Source organism: Emys orbicularis, chromosome 1 (assembly GCF_028017835.1).
Source record: "Emys orbicularis isolate rEmyOrb1 chromosome 1, rEmyOrb1.hap1, whole genome shotgun sequence".
NCBI lineage: Eukaryota > Metazoa > Chordata > Testudines > Emydidae > Emys > Emys orbicularis.
Window position 1 is genome coordinate 22,054,236 of NC_088683.1, and position 23,952 is coordinate 22,078,187.

Below are 23,952 nucleotides of genomic sequence, written 5' to 3' on the forward strand. Positions count from 1 at the left end.
CTCCATAGCATTGACTTTAAATAAAATGTTGTGGTCAGCTTAAACTATAGGTTCCTGATAATCAAACGCTTATGTTTATTGCCTGTTGTCCAAAGTAGATCCTGAATCAAAGCGAGAATGCACCATCTCTAACACAATATAGAAGTAATGCTCCACAATCTTAAGCACATTAAATACATTCATATAACATTAGGGTCTGACTTCAGCAGACAAAAGCAAAGACCTCCTGCACCATCCTTTACCTGATGTCAGGATGAAAAGCATTATATAAGAGCTAGGTATTATTACGCTGTTGTTCCTCTGTATTGACAATCTCTGGGAATACTGTTTCACCATCAGTTAACACATCATAGCAGGGGTCAATGGGGTCATCTGAGTGGATCTGTGCCTTTCTTTCTGAGACATCCCAGAGGGTAGTATTGGGCAATTGCTTACCTGCTACTACGGCTCTGTCATCTGCATGTTCTATCTTGTCAACCCTCTGGTTTATTGTGTATGAGGGGGGTGTTATAGGGTCAGTGAGGAATTTTGGGTTATGGTGCCTCCAGTATATTAATGAAATACAGATTTATATTGCTACCTTTTCTGACCCTACCAATGAAGTGGAGCCATTTACCAGTGCTTAACAGGATATGGGATTGAGTCTAACTGACTGAGATAAGAGAGAGAATGATCATAGACTAGGTAGATTTCCTCTTTATTTTATCTGCCTATTATAGATATTTCTTCATAGTAGTATCTAAAAGCTGAAATGGCAGAAATAACATCAGCACCTGATGGATATGAGCTTGCTGATGTACACCAGCTGAGAATCTGATCCAGTAAATATAAAAGTTGTGTGCTTTTTATTCTCATAAATAATAAAGAGAGAAGATTTCCAGGACAGTAAAGTGTATCATGTTCAAAATAGGACTATGAGCCAGAACTCCAGGCTGGCTTTTAAAATACGTTAAGGCTATACTTGGACCACCCCCGTTTAAAAGCTGTAAACACTTCATTTTGTTTTATTGTTATAACATTTAGAATTTGTTACTGTTGCTAGTAGCTGAGAGTCTACTTATTTATATCATGCCATGTTTACATGTCACTGTACACACTGCACTTAAATCAGTTTGCATAATATGTTAGAAGTGTTTTGTTAAGAATGTTTAGATTTACAGGCTTGGTGATTTCATTGGAGTTGCTCTGGATTTACAATCGTGCAAATGAGAACAGAGCCTGGCTACAGTATTTAAGTATGCAATGCACAATATAATTCATAGTCCAATATATGCAGTTTTAAATTATACCTACAGAAATATTACTCAGACTTTACGTAACAAATTGTTGTGCTTTCCTTTTCTTACAGACTTACTAAAGAAAATGTGTAGTCTTGTTCTTTAGGAAGATGTAATCATAGAACTGTTCTGCCATCTGGAGTATATACCTTATATATTCCACTAGTGTAAACCCAGAGCAAGGTGGTTATTGGATTTGTACTAGTGTCACTGAATGCAGTGTATGTCCCAATATTCTTAAAAACTCTGAACTTTCCAAACATGAAATCACTTATTCCCCTGCCAGCCTCTGCTCTACTGGGATTAAGTTTCTGAGACTGATTCAAAGTTGACCGAGATAAACCATTGTATTTAGTTTATTAACTCAAATATTAGAGTTAAACTTGCCTTGGTTATATATAGCAATCTCTCAGGATCCCAGACAGGTACTCATACTCATCTGAGATTAAATCCTAATATTTGAACGTTTATATAGTTTTTCTTCTATCCAAAGAGTTCAAAACCCTTTACAAACAAGCCTTACAACACCCCTGTGGGGTAGGTATGTTAGTATGCCCATTTAACTGAGGGGACACAGGGGCACAGAAAGGTTATCTGTCTTGCCTCAGGTGGCCAGACTTGCAGATCTGTAGCTGTCCCCCCATGACTCGCATTGCACATTCTGCGCTTCAAGTTTGGGCAGTGGCATGTAAGAGAAAAACAGATCCAGTGTAACAGAGATGACCTTCCTACACTGGTGTAGAAAAAAGCCAGAGAAAAGGTCCAGAATAGGAATTCCTCTCCACAACCCCGCCACCTCAGTCCCCTCCCCACCGACTCCCTACAAATTAATCAATTGCCGCATACAAATATGTGATTGTCCCTTTTCTCGTGGTCCCTTAGTCCCCCTTCCAATCCATTCATCCCCTACACCAGTCCCTCAGTCAGGGTGGATCATAATCAATGATTTTTTAAAAAGAAATAAAAAAAAATCAGATTTTTTTAAATTTGGATTTTTTTTTTTATAAAATGCTTTTTGAAGAAAAAAACTATCTTTGAGCTATAATGTATCTTTAGATATCTCGTCATGGAATAGGGATTATAAATTCTAATTCTATAGTATCAGACAATATAGTCATGTAATATTTAAGAAAAGTTTTGTGAATGAGTTCCAATAGTTCATGGATTAGGGACCCAATCTTATGGGGTTCCATAGGATTCTGTATAGATTATTTAAATTAATCTTTTTATCTACCCAGTGGGACTCAGTGCTCAGTCTAGAGGATACCATCAGAGATGCTTAGTTTTGCAGTTCTCAAACTGAGGATTTGTGTATCCAGAGCTAACATGCTTGTTAACAGCAAAAATGTTTTTAAATAAATAAATAATATATAGAGGTGAGAAATAACAGACCTCAACCCTATTGTCCTTCTGCAAATTTGTGTACACAGAGTCAATCCCTTACCTCTCTCTAAAAGTGCAGTTTTTAAAAGTTCAATGAAAAGAAGATTGTTGGGGGCGGAATAGATATGGACATGGAGAAGAAGTCTGGAGATAAATATGAGAAGCAAGGGACATATGCTTGTTTTGTTAAAATATTATATGTTTGCTGTTGAAGAAAAAAATCCATAATACTTAATATTGTTTTAGTTAAATAAAACAATTTAAATATCTGTCTGGTGATGTTCTCCTCCTAATACAGCATGGCACGAAAATCCTCCAAATATTAATGATTAACCTGTTGAATTGGAGATAGTTCACCTCCCAATGACTTCATAAATATCTGCTTCAATTACTTATGGTAAATGAAATAACTAAACAATCAGTCTTTTTCTGATATAGCTGTAAAACTAATCTGAATTTTTTTCAAAATAAATTACTGTTTAAAAATGTATAGTGTGTGCCTTCTAAAAATGAAACCTACATCAATCTCTGCGTTGTGAAGAATATGTATTAAGGGTATAACAACCAACAAGAATGCACTTTTATATAGAAATCCATGATTAAATCGAGTCTTCCTGACTAGTGATTTAAATCAGTTTGATTTAAATCAAATCCACCCTGCCCTCAGTTATCCCCTTTCCTGCCTCAGTTCCTCACCTAGAGGCTGAGCTTTTCTCCTCAGCAGCAGCCATAGCTTCTGGTGGTGAGGAGCCTAATGCTGTGTCTCCTTCCCTGGCTAGGGGCTCAATCTTCTCAAAGCTCCCTCAGAGTTTCTCATGAGAGGCTCTGAGGGCAGTGACAGGAAGGGAAGGGGGGCAGGGCCTCAAGCAATGACCCTGCCCACTCTGAGAGGCTAGAGAGTCTCATTTCAGATCAAAAAGCCTCATCCTCTGGCCAAAAGGTAAAAATTAGGCTAGCTGGGCAGATCTTGCTGATTCTATTGGAGCTAAAACTCTGATAATTGCCATTATATGTTTAAAAACAACGACTACTATAGTACATCTCTATCTACAGTGTACAGTACAAACAGTTTTGGGTGGCAGAGGAATTGCCACTTGCTCAGGTACACATCTTTTCTTTGCACAAATGTGCATCTCCCTCCATTTGGGGCTAATGCAGAATCTGGCCCACAGTTTCTAGCCACTAAGGTTTAAAGCAATGGAAGCAAAAAGGGGCGAAGCCATAAAATTTTCAAAAGTGGATCTAATTTGGTGCATTAACTTTTGGCTGTACTACCTGGGAGTCCTGAGGCCTGAGTTTTTCAGAGGTACTGAGCATTTACAGTAGTGGGTGTGGTATAAGAATCTGAAGAACAGAACAGAATATGGCAAGATAATTTTGAGGTTTTGAGGCTCATAGCATATGGATTTGTTTTTCATATTGTACACCTGCACCCAGAACTTTGGGCACTTATCATAATACATTAAGTTAAAGGCTGCTCCATTGTCCATACAGGGATCCTCAAAAGCCTTAGAGTAAAAATGCTGTTTTGATCATCCCAAATTTGCAATGTTTCAGCAATTTTAGGCTTAACTTTATACTTGAGAGAAAAATGAGTCCTCTAGTATTTTAAACTCTGTTACGGATATTCTTTTAATTAGGAAATATGCAAATACAGTTAATACAAATGTACAGAACCTCAGCCAAAGCCCGTTGAAATTAACTGGAGTCTCTCCATTAATCTTGGTCATTGGATCACGCCATATACAACACCTTGTTAGTTAAAGTACACAGCCCATTGACTGAGCTTGCTAATACTTCTGTGAGGTAGGTATTGTAATACCCATCTTGCAAATGGTAAACTCATGCACATCGAGGTCAGTGTTCTGCTCTAAGGCACACTCTAGGCACACTCCCTCATAAATGTATTCCAGATGTAAACTGACACACGTTAGTTATCAATGCTTTGTTTTTGACACAGGTATATTTTCTAATTACAGATTGTGAAAGTTTTCTATGCTTTCTCGATTACAGTGTAAGAGGTGGCTGATGGGCATTTGAAGACCTGATATTGCTTTATCAGACCATCCAAACAATACATTCCCTTTGTGTATACATGTAATATACGTGTCTGATCCTACGAACACTTATTTGCATAAGCAGCTTTATTCATGTATATACATGTCTTTGGGATCAGAATCACAGATCATATGTAAAGTAAGTATAATGGTGGGATTTTACGGTACAGAAATTATAATCTGAAGGGAAACTGAACTCACCAAGGTATCTTTAAAAGCGAGGTAAAACAATAAATAAATAAAAAGGTAGTATGCAAAACGGATATTTATTTGTATTCTGATCTGTGTATTAACATGCTGTTTAATTAGTCTAAATTATGATACATTTGAACAGTTAATGATAGGGTGAATCCTGCTCTTTAATTGTTCTGGGAACAACAACTAAAATGACTTTCTAAAACATATTTTTCCAAAGGGAAGGGAAGAGGGAATCCTGGACCCCATCCTGGTGCCTGAGAATGAGAGATCGTTAAGCAACTGGAAGGATCAGTGCACAGCACATGGATCAGAAACATTCATAGAAGCAGCAAGTATTGTATATTGCCTCAACCCTTCCTGAACTTTCCCAGTAAATACAGCATGCTGACAGCCTGGCATCCCTGCTGGGTGGATCCTGCAACTCCAGGAGGGAATGGCACTTCTTGTTTTTAATTAGCAAAGGTGAAAGGTGAATTAAAACTAGCTGTTTGGCAAGTCGGAGCAAGGGACTGAGTTCTGAAGAGCACCAAGGAGGAGGGTTCCCCCCCCCCGAATGAATTGCTGAGCAGGAGGGACTGAAAATACAGCTTCTTCCTGAATCCACTGGCAGAGTTACTGAAGAGAGCTCAAGACACAACACTGCAGAGTAACGCCTTGGAATGTCCTCTCAGTTTATAAACAATTGTCGCAGGGAGAGAATATTTTTACATGACATTTGCACAGCCTGACAATGTGGAGCTGTGTGCTGTTCTGATGAGAACTGAATTTCCCATAGAGATCCTCACAAACTGAACAGAAAAAGACTTAGCTGCATTGGGAAAGTCAAGAGTGGAACTTGAAGCTTTTAAAAACAAAACAACTAAGTGAAGAAGCACAAGAATTTGATCTTGGGCAGCATGGCATCTACTAAGGACCTTTTAATCCTGGCACTATATGGCTTGTTACTAGAGTTACCGACCGGATGTCATACAACAGATACAAGGCTGCCAAGATTACGTCTGTCACATAAAGGTAGGTCAGTATGTCAGCTAGGTTTTGTGACAAATTCAACCTTGCTGTAACTCCACCACTTCAGTGGAATTACTACACCACGGATGAATTTGAACACTTGACAGAATGAAATATTCCTATTCAGAAATGAATATAAATGATTTTTCCTGTGCTTAATAAAGGGTGCAATTTAGTTTGCTGTAGACAGCAATATTTATTTTAAAGCATTTCTACTGATTCATAGTGGCTACTACAATAGCCTTTTACATCTTAGAGTGCATTAAACTAGCTAGTCACTCTGTCATTATTCTCCATGTTCTGTGAAGATTGTTCTCTAACAAGGATGAAATGCAATAGATAACACATGTGATCACTGAATAGTTTATGATATGCTGTCTTCTACCGGGTAAGTCCTAAGCAGTTAAATGCCTGTTTTATACATTTTGCTGTGGATCCAACTTATGTATATAGTGGGTGAATTCCTGTGCAGCCTGATGAATCATCTTCTAAACTAGCAAATGTCATCACACTATAATTAAAATGACTAACTGCCAATATAAGTCTGCTTTCAGATTGACTGAATTGCCCAAAGATAAATGTCATTTTGCCATGAAATAGCTGGGTGGGTATAAAACTCTTGACTCTTTATTTTAGTTGCAGTTCACCTGAAGTTTGAATCCCTCCTCCTTAATTCCAGATAAAATCCTATGAGCCAAATTATGCCCTCATTTGCACCTGGGTAGTAGGGTTGCATAGGTTTAAATTCATTCACAGGTTTCTTTATTTCAGCTTGAGCCTTTTTTACATAAATACTTGTGCAGTTCCATGCAATTGTAGTTCTCTGCAGCAGCACACACATTAACAGATGACATAACTAGAAAATATGCAGCCAGATTGTTGTTGCAGAAGAAGTTAAAAGGACAGAGTATGCATCATATGCCCATAATCTGTCAATAAGAAATGTTTTTATATTACCTATTGTACAAAGATTAAAAGAAAGTGACTCTCTTCTTTGCTGACCTAACAAGGATGGGGAGGCAGGAGGGAAGGAAGAAGGAAACATACTTGAGAAAAATTACTGTAGTTATTAAAACAGACAATTAAGCTTCATCAATATGAAATATGTTATAATAGTAATTTTTAAAAAATGTATTAGCATCAGACTACAAGTACACTTTGTACAGAGTATAAACTAGCATGAGACTAAACAGGATTTAATTGTATTTTATATAGCAATCTGAATTACCAGTTATGGGAGAAAGAAAGGAAAAGCTGAATAGGATAATTGGTCTGAATGTCTTGTTAGAGGGCTAACAGAAGTGGGTTTTGCTTTTATAGACCATTTGGAACACTTTTTAGTGGAAGAAAGATTTGTCTTAAGGAGCTGTTTTGTAATTGAACCAGTGATTAGCATCAATGAATGAAATGAATTGATCCTAGTTTTATACAGGAGACCTTATTTTTTTTGACATATGGTTTTCAAAATACAGTAGCAACTATTGATAAGTGTTGACTTTATCCTGCTTTATGGAATCCCTCCCTTCTGGAAGCAACATATTTGAGTGTCAATTTCTTGTTAGGTGTAATTAGAAATACTATAAGTATCATAGATATTACTTGGTGGTGATGGGGTGGGGGAGAGGAAAAAGGCCCAGTGAATGAGATAAATAGTCCTACTGTTGTGTTAATACAGGGCGCTGGATTAGCTGCCACTTTTGGCAAGCTTCCCATGATGGTTCTGTAGGTATTAAATGTTTCTACTCTCACTTAGTGGGGTAAATTGTTTTTCCACTGGTTAGAATCAATGTGCATTTCACTGCATGCTGCTTTCATTTTCAGAGAGCTAATAATTTGGTCATAACACATCATAATTCTGTGATGCTTTTAAATAGATTATAAAATACCAGTTTCTCACTCAGGGCCAAATTTTGACCCCACTGAAGCCAGCTGTCACTGATTCCAATGACTTTACTGTGACAAAGATTTGGCCCTATTGTATTGACTCTGATCCCTGATATGAGCACACTTATCACCACCTTATACTTGGTACATATATGTACTGCAACTGATTTTACAAGTTACACTGTGCTGGGTTCCTGTGTGCATATTCAAAGTCAAAGGTTAGAAGTGTCATACGTGTTTGCATCCTGGGAACAGCTATTGTAATTCTCCCAGCTAAAAGAATGTAGCATTCAAGAGCAAGACAATGACTAAATGTCCTTGCTCTATTCACTAACCAAATATGAATAGCAGGAGGGTCTCCCATCCTAATTTTATAGTTCCAGAGGGCTGTTGCTCTGTGTACCAAACAGGCAATAGGGTAATTATAATGAAATTATAACTTGTCCTCTTTACAAAGCCAACCTATGCTTTGGAGTAAGTCGCCATTTTGAGATAGGTGACAAAGTCAATATGGATAGTTATAGTATGGAATAGCCTTAAAATCTGCGCAGAGACAAATTTATAACAGACACTGATTAATGGAACTGCGTTTGCTATTCACACTCCTCCTGTTTGTGACTGTGTATGTTTGTGGCTAATCAGGACTTGGAAGATTATATGATAGATAGTTTGGACAACTGTATGATAGGTAGTACAATGAGGTATATGCCCAAGAATCAAACATATTTTTAACTCATCTGTTTAAAAAGATTTGTACTTCAAAACATCTAAAACATTTTCCATGAGCTAGAAATCAAGGAAGGAGTTTAACTTATTAATATTTAGTTTAATTTCAAAAATGGCTCATTTGAAATAGCTGTGAGGCAGGAGATCCTTTATCTACACAGCAGGCAAGGACTGGCCAATGGCAGTGCAAACTTTTCACACCCCTGCGCAGCAATATCAAGTTCCTGATGCACTAGGGTAACCTTTGTGGATGAGAATAGCACAGTCACCATGCTAATTAAGGGAGAGATTGTGTAACCCTTACTCATGTGTATCAGCACCTACTCACTTAATTAGCTTCCATGGCAGTTCATCAGTAGCAGTACATTCTTGAATTACCAATACATTTGTCAAGCCTCATATAAACTGTATTGGTGATTTTTAGTAAGGTGGGCACCTGTATGCAAGAAACTGGGGCTACCAGTTCAGTTTACCCAGAACCTGCTCTTGCTCCCACTTAAGTCAATGAGAGTTTCACCACTGACTTAAGTGGGAACAGAATCAGAGTTATAGTTAACTCAACAGCCATCGGATGTTTGCAGCTTTTGGTTACTAATTGTCTGAACCAATTTGAACCAGTGACAATATGTTCCCTCTTCCATTATGATTTCCCTGAGCCAACCATTCACCTTTCAGTTATCAGGAGATTTATACCAGGATTTAGAAAAATGTTCTTGGTTTCATGTTCTTCAGTGCTACAGTTTTGCCTAAAGGTCAGGATCTGATGATGAACAATAAACATCTTAGGGTGCATTATTACATCAAACTATTGATTCATGCTGATTTGTAGAGTTACAGATATATTACTGCTGTGTTCACTATTATAGAGAAATAAAGTTTCTACATTAGTATGTTACAGGTTGACAGCTACGTTTAAAATGATATAAAAATCATTAGCTCATTTTATGTATAATACAGACTCTGCCTAATGAGGTGCTAATGGAAGCCAAGTTTCAGCTAATAGTCTTTATAGGCTGATGGTAAAATTCTTTCCCAATATCCCACAGTTAGCACTCTCAGCACTGGGAAAGACATAATTAAGGTGGAATCAATAGACACTGTATGTTAAACAGAAACTATTTACGTTACATGTTGAAGTAGGACTGGTTTTGCAGAGGACGGTGGGTCTATATTTAAAAGCTTGCACAGCCGTGATAACAGGATCTGGATCAAAAGCTTTCATGAAAATGTTTGATACCCGTGTACAAATTCAATTTACAATACATTTTAAACTACGCTTTGTGGTAATGCATTTTTGTGTTTGGCAAAGAGAAAAAAGTAGAGAAATCCACCCAAAATTAGCCAGAGTAAACAAAGGAGGCTTTGGTATAATAATAATAAAAAGATTGTTTTTGTATCTGACTGTGTTCAGTGCATGAATCCATCCCATCATTTATTTTCACTAGCTAATTCAAGAAATCTCAGAAATTAGAGATGAGTGGAGAAAAAATATTATCTCATTAGTCCATTTCCCTGCAAATGTAGGTTTCCTCCTTACATTATTAACAGATTGTCAGGTTGGGTATTAAATGTGCCAAGTGGTGAACCTTTCATCTCTTCCCTTGGGAAACTGTTTGACAACCTACTGCATCTCTGTCAGGAAACTTTGCTGATATTCAGACAGCTTTTCATCCAAATTTCCTTCTCAGTTTCATCTTATTACACCTACTCATATCACCTAACTCCTCTCAGATATTTGTATTTATTTTGCTCCTTTGCCACTCCTTAACCAAGCTGTACAAAGTTACCCCTTTAATCTTTCCTGATAATCACGTCTCAATCCCCGGATCTTTTTCTTCCTTTTTCTCTGAACTCATCCAATATGTGGGTTTTACCCTTCTGATAAATCAGATCTGTGGAGGGTATATGTGCATTTGAAGGCATCCTCCGCCTCAGCCCATCTTCCTAATTTCTATTTCTATTTCCTATTTCTGTTCTTAATTCCTCCTGCAGTTTAGTGAAGTTGTAGGCAGGCAGAAGGAGAAAGTTGGACTAAAAAAGAAGTAAGCTCTTCTCTAAGGACAAACAATTTCAAATAAGGACAGGAGAAAGAACTGAAGAGAGGCAGAAAACAAGAATGTCATCCATATGTGAATTTTAATGTATATGATTAATTTCTGGGTTTTAGGTCTGTTTAATCACCATTGAGGGCTGTTGTAATTTGTTAACAAATTTGGTTTGTTGTCATTGTAGTTACGAATGAGGCAGCATTGCCACTGCAACAATTTTCAATTATAACTTCCTAGATGACCTCAGCTTTGAATTTTTTTTTTAAATTTTTTTTTACTAAGTGTGATCAAACTATTAACTTTAACATTGCACTAAGCTAGGACCATTCAAACTGTTCATTTCAAATCTTGTTAGTTGTTGTTGTGGTTCTTCTTTGAATTGTCTAGGAATTGTCTAGGAGCCCCAGTCATGGACTCGGACACAAAGACTGCTGCTGCCGCACAGAATGCATTGCCTTCTTTTATCAGAGATTCACTTGAAAAAACAATCCTGATTTCTGAGAATGGATTTGCAAGCATTCACCAAACGATTTTGATGAATAGGTTGCTCATAAACTTTGCTGTTCACGGTTGACTACTCATGTTGTCTGTGTGCGACTGAACACCTGAATCACATGGTATTGTTTCTGATTCCTGACCGGATGGATGCAACTTTTTAGCTGCAGAATAATGAATACAGCAAAATGAAGAACAAAATTCTGGGAGACAGTTTTTAGATAAATGAACATTAATGATTGTAAGTATGCCAATTGCTTTATGAATGCACAGTGGTCATCTCAATATTCCAAATAAATGATTGTAGAGCCACATGAATCCTAATTAAGGCTAAGATTTTGTCACAGACATTTTTAGTAAAAGTCACAGACAGGTCACAGGCAACAAAGAAAAATTCATGGAAGCCCGTGACCTGTCCCTGACTTTTACTAAAAATATCCCTGACAAAATGGGGAGCCCAGCTGCGGGGTCCCCATGCTGCCTGTGGAGGATGGGCAGCTGCAGGGGCTGCTCAGAGCTCTGGGGGCCCCCACCGCCACACCTATGGGGACTTGGAGCTCCAGGGTCCCCTGGCTCAGAGCGCTGGGGTATCCCACCACCCATAGCGGCTGGGAGCTTTGAAAGACTCTGGACGCCTGTGGCACCTTGGAACTCTGGGGCCCTGCTGCCCTCGGCAGCTCAGAGCTCCGGGGAACCCCCACCGCCCGTGGCAGCAGGGGGCTTTGGGGTACCCCTGCTGCCTGTGACAGCTTGGAGCTCCCAGGTCCCCTGCCCCCCCCGTGGCAGCCAGGAACTTCAGGGGGCCCCTGCCCCCTGCGGCAGCTGGGAGCTGCAGGGGGACCCTGCTGCCTGAGCGGCCAGGAGCTGCGGCCCTGCCGCCCATGGCAGCTGGGAACTCCGTGGGGCCCCTGGCATCTCTGGCCACGGGGACCCTGTAGCTCCCAGCCAACAGGGCTGAATTCACGGTGGTCGCTGGAAGTCACGGATTCCATGACTTCTGCGACCTTCATGAAAAAATTGTAGCCTTAATCCTAACCAACTCAGTTTGCTTACAATCTGCTATGGAGGCCTATTCTCTCATTAATATCACAGTAAATGGAAATTATTCAGAGGGCTCAATGAGAGAGTTACCTATTCAGGCTCTGGGTCAGATCTGAGCTACAACTGGATGAGGATCTGGTGCTTTAGAGGTACGTGACATGAATTGGTATACATTACTTTTTTGCGCTTGGATTCTTCGCCACACATGATGTATGTAGAGCACTGCAATTCTGAGTGTTTGGGAAATTAAGAACTATATTATGGCTGTAGTTCTATGGAATGTGGCTGCGAATAAAGACTAATAACCAGAATTATGAGTGTTTAGAAACAATCTGTGTCTGTGTCTTTCTCTATCTTTCTCTTTACCCAAATTCTTGAGGGTAGATAGAACTCAGTGTCAGTACAGAAATGTCCTAGGGGGGAAAAATACAGATAGGAGCTCTTTTGTCTTAGGCTCGTTTCTTTTTCTCTCTCCTTTTTTGCTGTCTCCCACTGATCAGACAACTGATTCCTTACACTGAAACCATGGCGGTTTTTAGGCTTTTCCAACTGAGCCTAAAGGGGCTTGTTCACCAGAGCTGGAATTTGTGGCAAAGAACTCACCAGCTCCTCTCATAACTACATCTTATTAACAAAGGCTTTTGTGGGTTTTGTTGCAGCAAAATTCTGAGGGGATACACTGTATTGGTGTTTGTCTTGAAGCAGACAGCTTGCAGTATAACTTCAATTGGCTTGTTGATTTTGTTTTAGAGAACTGGGTGTCATCTGAAGTTTCTAATCAGTTATCTCGCTGCTTTCAAAGAGCCACCACCATCTGTTGTTGTAAACTTTTTTAAACACATTGCCTGAGTTATTATTCCTCTGGAAATGAAAGCTGTATTTTAGTTAAATACATGCAGGATTAATATTATTTATGTGATTTACAGTATGCTGTGCAGGGCCACGCATCTGTTTCAAAACTTTTGAGAAACTTTTGGGTCAATAAATATTGTAAAACTGTGCGGTGGGAATACTAAATATTATTAAATCCGGTGTCCTGGTTTTCTTCTTGTAGTAGTCAAAGATCATGAAACCACAAAGTGCAGCCCTCATTAATTAGAAAATATTCATTTAAAAAACAAAACAAAACAGACCCTGCAAGTAAAAAGGTGCAAATCTTTATTTTACAGCTGAAACCCATTTAACTTGAATACATTATTCTTAATGTTGTGTTTATTAGATAATCTGTTCTGCCCTTAAGTAGCCAGTTAAGGATCCAAGATGGCAACATGAAAGAAAAAGTTGAGGAAGAAAGCTGGTGAAAATTTTATGCTGCTGCAAAAAAAACACTAACTACATTATGAGCTTAGTTTCAGTTAAAAGTTTCTGTAAAATGAAGTAAATGGATCTGTGTTTGTTTTAAAGAAATTGAAATAAGTTACCAGCATAAATATTGAGTTTTGGGAACTGAGCAGATCTTCTATATACACTGACATATTAAAATATTATTCCCTTTTCTGAAAATTAATAATTCACTTAATTCAGAGTTTCAATAAGAAAAATGTTAGCAGCCTATCGTGTCCATGCCTTTGGCATTTAACTCTGGAAAATGCCTTTCTCCCCTCTCTCTCTCACTTGTTTCAATCTGCCTCTGTGTTACACATTCTCACTCTGGAGGAGGAAAGTTATGAGCAGTTCACCTTGTTAACCAAGTCAGTTGTGGGCTTACATAATTGAATTTTTCCCCCCTCAGGAACTTCTGTAGTTAAAATGAAGCTATAAAGTGATTAGATTTCACCATGATGGATCTCTCTGTCCAGCAGCTCTGTAATACTCACAGTGAATTTTGCCCTTACAGAAAAAAGGAGCACAGAAATATACCACCAGATGATTGCTTTTCAGGAAAATCTTTGATCTTCGTTACCATCATCAAAAATCTGAACAAAAATACTTGCGATGAAATTGATCATTTCTTGTCACGGTGTTGGTTAAGAGAGGAGAGAGGAAGTTCTCTCTTTGTGCACTTCAGGAATCCTTCTGCCCTAAGATCCTTTGCCACTAGATCTTTTCAGAAGTCATTTAAATTACATCATATCAGTGGGCATCTGGATTCAATGCTTAACCTCACTACACCGAGCGAGCAAATCACCTCAACATGCTTTGCCCATCCCGTTGTTTCTTTTACAATCTACCAGAGATTTGTGGGTTTTTTTACTAATGGGCTATGTGTAGGTCCTCACAAATATGATTAGATGTGAAAGATCTGTTTACAGTTTCTGTACAAGTATATGCAGGTGGTCTGTAACCTCAGACATGACAACATCGAATTCCTGCCAAACCTCTCCTGGTGCTGGTATGATGCACTCACTATGAATAGGAGGCAGTAGCTGTAAAGTTTGCATAGCTCATACAGCTAGAAGAGAAATCTAAATAGACTGAAAACTTTAACTCATCCTTAAATTACTTTTTATTAGGCTCAGGTGAAAACAGATACTTGCTGGAGATCTAGTTCATCCACCTTGCTGCCTATCTGAACAGATACAACACGCAACATCCTTTGCTACTTATTAAGTCAATTAGGACTCTGATCTAAAGCCCATTTAAAGTCAATAGGAGTCTTTGTGTTGACATTAATGGATTTTGGATTAGGCCTTGAGTGCAGTGGAGCTGTTTTTCAAACTGAAATGTTAGTCAGTGTGTAGGAATATCACCTGCTTGTGTTCCATGTTTTAAACCTATTGGGGAAGACTGTCAGTGTGAAACAAAACCTTACACCATGGTATATTATCAAAAAACCCTGTTTTGAGATACTAAAGTTGCTGTATTATTTATCTCCAAAGAACTTCATGATTAACACATGTGACCACCATTGGTTATGGATAGATTGCATGGTGACACTTGGACCTCCAATATCAAGAAGAATACTCAAGATAGTTATCACAGGCTGCACATGTTAGTTGGGAAACTACTTTCAATGCTTCTGGAAGAGAACAGGTAAGAAGACATATGAGATAAAGCCTGAATCAGCCTATTAACCATTCAACTTGGAGGAAACTCTGGAGTTTCCTAAGTGCAAAAAACCCTATTTTTCATAGGCACCTTATGGTAGTACAGGTTTTAACTCACATTATAAGTTTATTTTATGTTAACGTTCACACCAGAAACCTAACTATGAGTTACACACTTTCAATCAGGGGACTTGAAACAATATCATATGACTTATGTGACCAATTGTAACTCAGCATAGTTTGAATTATTGGATTGAGTATTTAACAGCAAACCATGGAGTAAATGCAAGGTTAGAAAACTGATATATTCAAGAAAATCCTGATCTGTCAGCAGACAACAGGGAAAATGTAGTGAAATAAAGTATTTGATGGGACTTATTCACTCAACTGTAATAATATGTTGATTATATGCCAGCATCCTGAGAAGGGCAATATATGGTTCACTTTGGAGTCTGATCCGGCTGCAGCTGTTAAGAAAAAAAGAATAGAGTATATGATTCTTATGAAATTATGTTGCTGACATTTCAATTTCATCAGCACTGAAATGTTTCAGTTTTCAGGCAGTATACTCCTTCCGTGAAGCATCTGAGTCTCATCCTTTGTCTCTGTTTCTTTATCCTCAAATAGAATATTTACTAACAGATTTAGGAGGGGCTTAATTGGAACTCTCTGGTATGCTAATGATTTTTTTGGCAAGCTGCTAATAAAACAATTCTCTAAGCCAAAGAATTAATGTTTGGAAGAAAGTCATATAAGTGTAGGAAGACTCAGGATTCTGTATGTACCTACTCTATACTTACCTCCTTTGTGCTTATTTTTATCTAAAGGGCTGTTGACTTCAAACTGTGAAGGGATTTAAGCTTCCCTAGGAAGTTGAACAATGGGCTTCTTACGGGTGCTAAATTTGTTTTATAAGGGGGGGAGGGGTATAGCTTGTACTTGTAACATACAAAAGATTTGTTTAATAGGCTTAATAAAAAAGCGAGAGCAACTGTAAACATATTTTACTTGTTGACGTACAATAAATGTCACAGAAGGACTGACCATTTCTTACGCTGATCTTGCTGACCTTCGCTGAAGAGAATGATTTAAAATGAATGCAGAATATTGTAATCCTCAAAACTTCAGTATCAATACATTGAGGTTTTTTCCTAGCTATTAGTCCTCAACACAGTGTTACCAAAATTTAATATCAGTACTCTTTCTGGCCATTCTGTACTTATCTTGAAGATAAATCATCACTTAAGTCACGTTGCAGCCGGAAAGCTAAAGGCTAGTGAGTGTTGCCAAGAACTCCTGCAACTCTTATTTACAACTAAGCCAAGTATTTTACTGTGGGTGGGTGTGTGGCATAAGCAAGAGTAAAAGAAAATAAGCTTGCTCATTTGTGTATTAAATGATTCAGCTCAGCTGATTGAGAATGTTGTGATGCAAAGCTTGGAAATACTTGTTCTCGCTGAGCACAGAAAGATGTAAGCTGGTAAGCAATATACTTGCCTTTTAGGGCTCTCATGCCTGTTACAAGTCTTTGTTGCAGAGATGTCGCGTGTCTTTGTGTGTCGTTCAATCTGTCACTGTCGTGTCTTTCTCTGCTCCCTCATCTCAGGCCTTACAAAGTCCTTGTGCATATTTTCAGGTTATACAGAAGTCTGGAAGAGCACCCACTTTCAGGAAACACTACAAACGTAAAGAGGGTGTTGTGACAAAGTTCCTCCTCTATCTTGGTGGGTCCTGCGCTTATTGGTGGATTTTCTTGCCTCAGAGATTCACCATGTGGGTTGGGGAACAGCCCAGAGACCTTACCTTCTGGAAGAACCCACAGTCCAGGTCAATTGGGAGGTTTGGGGGGAACCCGGGCCCGCCCTCTACTGCGGGTTCCAGCCCAGGGCCCTGCAGCTGTCTATAGTGCCTCCTGTAACAGCTGCATGACAGCTACAACTCCCTGGGCTACTTCCCCATGGCCTCCTCCAAACACCTTCCTTATTCTCACCACAGGACCTTCCTCCTGGTGTCTGATAACGCTTGTGCTCCTCAGTCCTCCAGCAGCACACACTCTCACTCTCAGCTCCTTGCGCCTCTTGCTCCCAGCTCCTCACACTCCCCCCACAAACTGAAGTGAGCTCCTTTTTAAAACCCAGGTGCCCTGATTAGCCTGCCTTAATTGTTTCTAGAAGCTTCTTCTTAATTGGCTCCAGGTATCCTAATTAGCCTGCCTGCCTTAACTGGTTCTAGCAGGTTCCTGATTACTCTAGTGCAGCCCCTGCTCTGGTCACTCAGGGAACAGAAAACTACTCATCCAGTGACCAGTATATTTGCCCTCTACCAGACTCCTGTACCCCACTGGTCTGGGTCTGTCACATATCCCTCCCCCCTGCTCAACGCCAAGGGGTTGGGCAGCTTGGGACGCCAGACAGTGCACACGTGACAAGCCATCGGCATTGCCATGACGGCTCCCTGCTCTGTGTTGCACACGGAACTGGAAAGGTTGGAGGGATAAGAACCATCTGGTCACCCTTGTGTTCTTCTCCTTGTTCCGCTGCATCCATTGAAGAGGGGCATGGTCGGTCACGAGGACAAATCTGCGCCCGAGCAGGTAGTAGCGCAATGTTTCCATGGCCCATTTTACAGTGAGGCATTCTCTCTCCATCACTGCATATTTTTGTTCCCTTGGAAGGAGTTTCCGACTGAGGTATAGAATTGGGTGTTCCTCCTCCCCGACCATCTGTGATAGAACGGCCCCAAACCCTACTTCCGATGCATCCGTCTGCAGGATAGCCCTTGATTTCACCAAGGAGTTTATCAGTACGGGGTTATTGCAGAGGGCAGTCCATAGGTCTGTGAATGCTTCCTTTGCGGCGTCAGACCATCTCACCAGATCAGGTCCACAGGCTGTCACTAGGTCTGTCGGGGCTTGCCCTTGTGGCAAAGTGGGGGATAAATCGTCGGTAATACCCCACCACACCTAGGAACGCCCGGACTTGTTTCTTGCGACTTGGTCGGGGCCAATTTTGGATGGCCTCTAACTTGTTCACTTGGGGTTTTACCAGACCTTTTCCCACAATGTAGCCAAGATATTTGGCCTCTGTAAACCCTACAGCGCACTTGGCAGGGTTTGCTGTAAGGCCAGCTCGCCTGAAGGTATCGAGGACTGCCTCCACCTTCTCCAGGTGGGTTTCCCAGTCTGGGGTATGAATGACCACATCGTCCAAGTAGGCAGCAGCATAACTGTTATGCGGGCGTAATAGCTTGTCCATGAGGCGCTGGAAGGTAGCTGGGGCCCCATGTAGTCCAAAAGGGAGGACAGTATATTGAAAAAGACCCTCTGGTGTAGAGAACGCAGTCTTTTCCTTTGCGTCTTCTGCAAGGGGAATCTGCCAGTACCCTTTGTCAAGTCTAGGGTAGTCAAGTACCAGGCATTACCCAGACGGTCCACTAGCTCATCTATGCGAGGTATGGGGTACGCGTCGAACTGGGATACTTCGTTTAGTCGCCGGAAGTCGTTGCAAAATCTTGTGGTGCCATCAGGTTTGGGCACCAGCACGATTGGTCTGGACCAGTGACTATGGGATTCTTCGATGATCCCCAACTCCAGCATTTTTTTTACTTCTGCTTTTATTTCCTCCCTTTTTGCCGCTGGCACCCGATAGGGCCTCATTGTTACTCTGGCCCCAGGGTTCGTGACGATGTGGTGATATGTCTCGGTTGTTCGATCCAGTTTTGTCGAGAACACATCTTGGTTCCGGAAGATCATCTCAGACACCTCATTCTTCTGGTTTGGTGTTAAATCTGGAGACACTCTCACCTGTTTGGAAGGCTTGTTTTCCTGGGTTAGGTCTTTTTGGACTGTTGTGCATGCCTCTTGTGCATGCCAGGGTTTCAGAAGGTTAACGTGATAAATCTGTTCTTGTTTTCTGCGTCCTGGCTGCCACACCTTGTAGGTTACTTCCCCCACGGGTTCGACCACCTCATAGGGCCCCTGCCATTGGGCCAGAAGCTTGCTTTCTGCCGTGGGTACCAACACCATAACCCGATTTCCTGGTTGGAACTGTCGCACTTTTGCCTGGTGATTGTAATGGGTTCGCTGGGCCTCCTGTGCCTTCTCCAAATGTTCCTGTACAATAGGGGTAACCCGGGCTATCTGGTCTCGCATCTGCATTACATGCTCTATTATATTTCTCCCCTCATTGGGTTCCTCTTCCCAGATCTCTAGTATGCCATGGGGGTGACGCCCGTATAATAACTCGAAGGGGGAAAACCCAGTTGAGGCCTGTGGTACCTCCCGGATAGCGAACATAAGGTAGGGTAGTAGGGTGTCCCAATCCTTCCCATCCCGACTTACCACCTTCCTTATCATAGCCTTGAGGGTTCGGTTAAACCTTTCTACCAACCCATCAGTCTGCGGATGGTAGACCGAAGTTCTCAGGGTATGTATATGGAGCAGCGTACAGAGGTCCTTCATTAGCTTTGACATAAATGGGGTTCCTTGGTCGGTTAATATCTCCTTCGGTAGCCCCATTCGGGCAAAGATCCCCACCAGCTCTTTGGCTATAGTTTTAGAGGCCCTGTTCCGCAGGGGGACGGCTTCTGGGTAGCGAGTAGCATAGTCCAAAACAACAAGTATATATTGGTGGCCCCGAGCCGTCTTCTCCAGGGGTCCCACTAGGTTCATGGCTATTCGCTCGAAGGGGACCTCTATGATGGGAAGGGGTACTAAAGGTGCCCTCAAGTGGGGACGGGGACTGTGCAGCTGACACTCCGGGCAGGAGGCACAGTACCTCCGCACTTCTTCATGTACTCCAGGCCAGAAGAACCATCGTAGGACTCGTGCCAGAGTCTTCTCTACCCCCAAATGCCCCCCAAAAAGATGACTATGAGCAAGCCTTAATACAGTGTTCTGGTGTTTTTGAGGTACTAGGATCTGCTGTACCTTCTGCCCCTGTACTGGTGCAACCCGGTATAAGAGATCCTTCTTCATTATGAAGTAGGGTCCTGGTCCCTGGGTTTTTCCTTCCACGGGGACCCCATCTATTTCAGTCACCTCCTTCCTAATGTTGTCATACCTTGGGTCTTCTGCCTGGTCCCGTCCAAAATTTCCTCTCCCGGGGCTAATCTGCCCAAGATCTAGGGGCCCAGTCTCTGTTGCCTCTACTGGTTCAGAAGCGTTAGGGTGGGGGTCAGACTCAGGTGCTTCTCCCTTCTGCGTGGCCTCCTTTTCAGCTGCGCGGGTCCGCCTACCTACAAGAGTGACCCTCTGGCTTTGGGTCAGTATTCGGGTTCCCAAGGCCTTAGCTGCCCTTCTTTCCCTTTTTGTCTTTCTACCCTGTCTGGGAGTGGAGAACAAATCTGGGGATATTTCAGAGAAGATTGGGGGTTGACAGTCTGCTGTGGATGCCTCATCAATTTTAGGGTCCCCATTTTCTCCAATCCCCCTACTGGGAGTAAGTTTCCAAACCCTGGGAAGTCCCTCCCTATGAGCACCGGGTATGGGAGTTTAGGGACTACACCTGCTGCTACCTCAGTAGTGTTCCCTTGGATCTCGATTTTTACTGGGATGGTGGGGTAGTAACTAAGGGCACGTCTTCACTACCCGCCGATCCGGGGGGTAGCAATCGGTCTATCGGGGATCGACTTACCGCGTCTAGTGAAGACGCGATAAAATCGATCCCTGATGGCTCTACCGTCGACTCCGGAAATCCACCGCGGCAATAGCTACGCTATTCACGTAGCTGAAGTTGCGTATCTTAGGTCGACCCCCCGCTGTAGTGTAGACCTAGCCTAACTGTCCCATGGACACATGTTATCCCCGTACGTTTAGCCTGCAGCAGCTGACTACGCTTCACGAGCTTCCGTGAGATAAGTGTGATAGCACTCCCCGAATCAACCAGTGCCGTGGTCCCTACCCCATTTAGTTTCACTGGTCTGGTATACATATGTGGGGTTAGTGAGACCCCCACAAGGTGGATTAGGGAGCATGGATCTGCCCAGTTCCCCAGGTTACACTGCATAGGCTCCTCAGCATTGGGACACTGTGCAGCTATGTGTCCCCACTCCCCGCAGGCATAACATCTGTATGGAGCCCTAGGCGTTCCCCGGTCTCTTGGTTTGGGCAGTCTAACATCACGATCCTCTTCTCCCTCAGTGCTCCGACTCTTTGTGGCCTCTAATGGGCCTTCAGCCTCTCTCTTTTTCCACCTGGGCCCTCCTGGTGGCCCAGTCACCTGAACTTTAGGGCTTGGTGCTGCTAGTTTAACCCGGGGTGCCTCTTCCTTAACTGGTCGGGTCAGCTCCCTCGCTGTCCTTCGCCTCTCTACCAGGGCGACAACCTCATCATAGGTGGAGGGTTCATTCTGGCTTACCCAGGCACGAAGGTCTGGTGGTAGTCCCCTCATGTATCGGTCGATGACCAGAACCGCTAGTATCTCTTCCGGACTCCGGGACTCTGTTTGCAAGCACTTTCGTGCGAGATGGATGAGGTCATACAATTGGGACCGCGGGGTTTTGTCTTCCTGGTACCTCCAACCGTGATACTGCTGGGCCCGCACTGCTGTCATTACCCCAGATCTGGCCAGGATCTCTGCTTTCAGCTGGGGGTAGTCTGCCACAGCCTCTTCAGGCAGATCATGGTAGGCCTTCTGCGCCTCCCCACACAGGAATGGGGCAAGGATGCCAGACCACTGATCTCGAAGCCAGGCCTCCCGTAGGGCTGTCCTCTCAAAGGCCAGAAGGTATGCCTCTACATCATCCTCCCGTGTCATTTTCTGCAGCCAATGGCTGGCCCGTATGAGCCGCGTCCCATCATGGCTCGATTCAGCTCTGTAAGGGACTTTACCTTTTTTACCAGTTCCCGCAACATAGCTCGGTCTTGAGCAGCCTGGTCCATCAGCAGGCGATTAGTCTCTTGCAGCAGCCGCACTGCCTCCTGTTGGGCGGCTGCCTGGACACGGGTAGCCTCCTGCTGGGCCGCCGTAGCTTGTATCAGTGCCCGCACTACGTCATCCATTGTGGTGAAAAAAAATAAACCCTCTCCCTTTTTTTGTTTTGTTTTTTGTTTAAATCACCCTCCTTCTTCCGCCGCGCTGTGCACCCCAAGATCCCACCGCTGACACCAGTGTGACAAAGTTCCTCTTCTATTTTGGTGGGTCCTGCGCTTATTGGTGGATTTTCTTGCCTCAGAGATTCACCATGTGGGTTGGGGAACAGCCCAGAGACCTTCCCCTCTGGAAGAACCCACAGTCCAGGTCAATTGGGAGGTTTGGGGGGAACCCGGGCCCACCCTCTACTGCGGGTTCCAGCCCAGGGCCCTGCAGCTGTCTATAGTGCCTCCTGTAACAGCTGCATGACAGCTACAACTCCCTGGGCTACTTCCCCATGGCCTCCTCCAAACACCTTCCTTATTCTCACCACAGGACCTTCCTCCTGGTGTCTGATAACGCTTGTGCTCCTCAGTCCTCACACTCCCCCCACAAACTGAAGTGAGCTCCTTTTTAAAACCCAGGTGCCCTGATTAGCCTGCCTTAATTGTTTCTAGAAGCTTCTTCTTAATTGCCTCCAGGTGTCCTAATTAGCTTGCCTGCCTTAACTGGTTCTAGCAGGTTCCTGATTGCTCTAGTGCAGCCCCTGCTCTGGTCACTCAGGGAACAGAAAACTACTCATCCAGTGACCAGTATATTTGCCCTCTACCAGACTCCTGTACCCCACTGGTCTGGGTCTGTCACAGTGTGTAACAGGCTCACTCATGTTTGGAGGGATTAGTTGGCACCACCTCCTTCGGTTGCTCACCCCCTTGGTCTCTATGGACTCAGGATGCTCCTTCTTCCTGGCTTGGCCCCTTTGGCCAGGTCACTATAGTCCTTCCCTTCTGGGGCATCAAAGTCCCACTGGACAAACTGTCTATCTGTGGTCTCTGGCATTCTTCTGATTCAAGTCAATAGCACTTCCCCAGTGTCCGGTAGGGACCTCAGACCCACTTGCTACTCCAGGTTCCAGCCCAGGAATCCTAAAATCAGCAGCCAAAGTCTACCATTTCCATGAGTGTTTTCCTATTTGCCCTCTGCAGGCTTTCTTCTCCACCACCTATCTATGTAAACCCCTTCCTTGGGCTCAGGATCCCAGGGCTTCTGCCCCTTTCCCCTCCTCCCCCCCAGGTTTCTTCCTTCTCTCCTAACTATGCCCAGAGAGTGACTGCAGACCTCCACCTCTTTCTACCAGCCCTGCCTACTCCTGTCCTACACAACCCCTGTAGGGGAGGTGTGGGGTGAACACCCCATCACAGGGTGATAGGTTGCATCAACCTGTTGATTAGTGTATTGTTTTGCACAATGACACATTACAATACAGAGAGTGTTTTACTAATTCCAAAGTGCAGTTTTTTAAAAAAGTGGTTCCCAGTAAATGAATGTTTGCAGTTGTACTGAAGAATGCTACACCCTGACAACTTTGTATTGCATTTCTTAACTACTTGCATTTTTGGGATTTAAAATGGTTCATGTTGTTGAGAATAACAAATAAATAATTGCCAAAAAGGGTGATTGTTTCTCTAAAAGTGGCTTTGAGGACAGAGCTTACCTTTTTACAGTCTAGCCATGTGATATGTCAAACATTTAATCTAGAAATTGTGCTGAGGCCTCATTCTGCTGTCATTAATGGCAATGGCAAAATTCCTGAGAGTTTCCATGAAAGGAGGAACAGCCAACAGGTTCCCTTGCTTCTCTCCTTCCCTGAATATAAACCTGGCTTACTCATTTAGAGTCTGATCCTGCAAGGCCATAAGAGCAACATTTCTCCATGCCTCTATATCATATGAAAGGCAGACCTCACTGGACATGCTTCTCAGATTACTTTATAGAGC

The 23,952-nt window shown here is 42.4% G+C and overlaps 1 protein-coding gene across 1 annotated transcript in view; it reads left to right on the top strand.

Annotated features, from left to right (window-relative positions):
- The first annotated feature begins 5,805 nt into the window (after window positions 1-5,805).
- Window positions 5,806-23,952, top strand: part of SEMA3E (semaphorin 3E) — a 218,527-nt gene continuing 200,380 nt past the window's right edge. Inside the window, exon 1 of the mRNA XM_065404326.1 lies at window positions 5,806-5,926. Coding sequence (XP_065260398.1) covers window positions 5,812-5,926 — 115 coding nt within the window. The 5' untranslated portion in view covers window positions 5,806-5,811. The remainder of the gene's footprint in view (window positions 5,927-23,952) is intronic.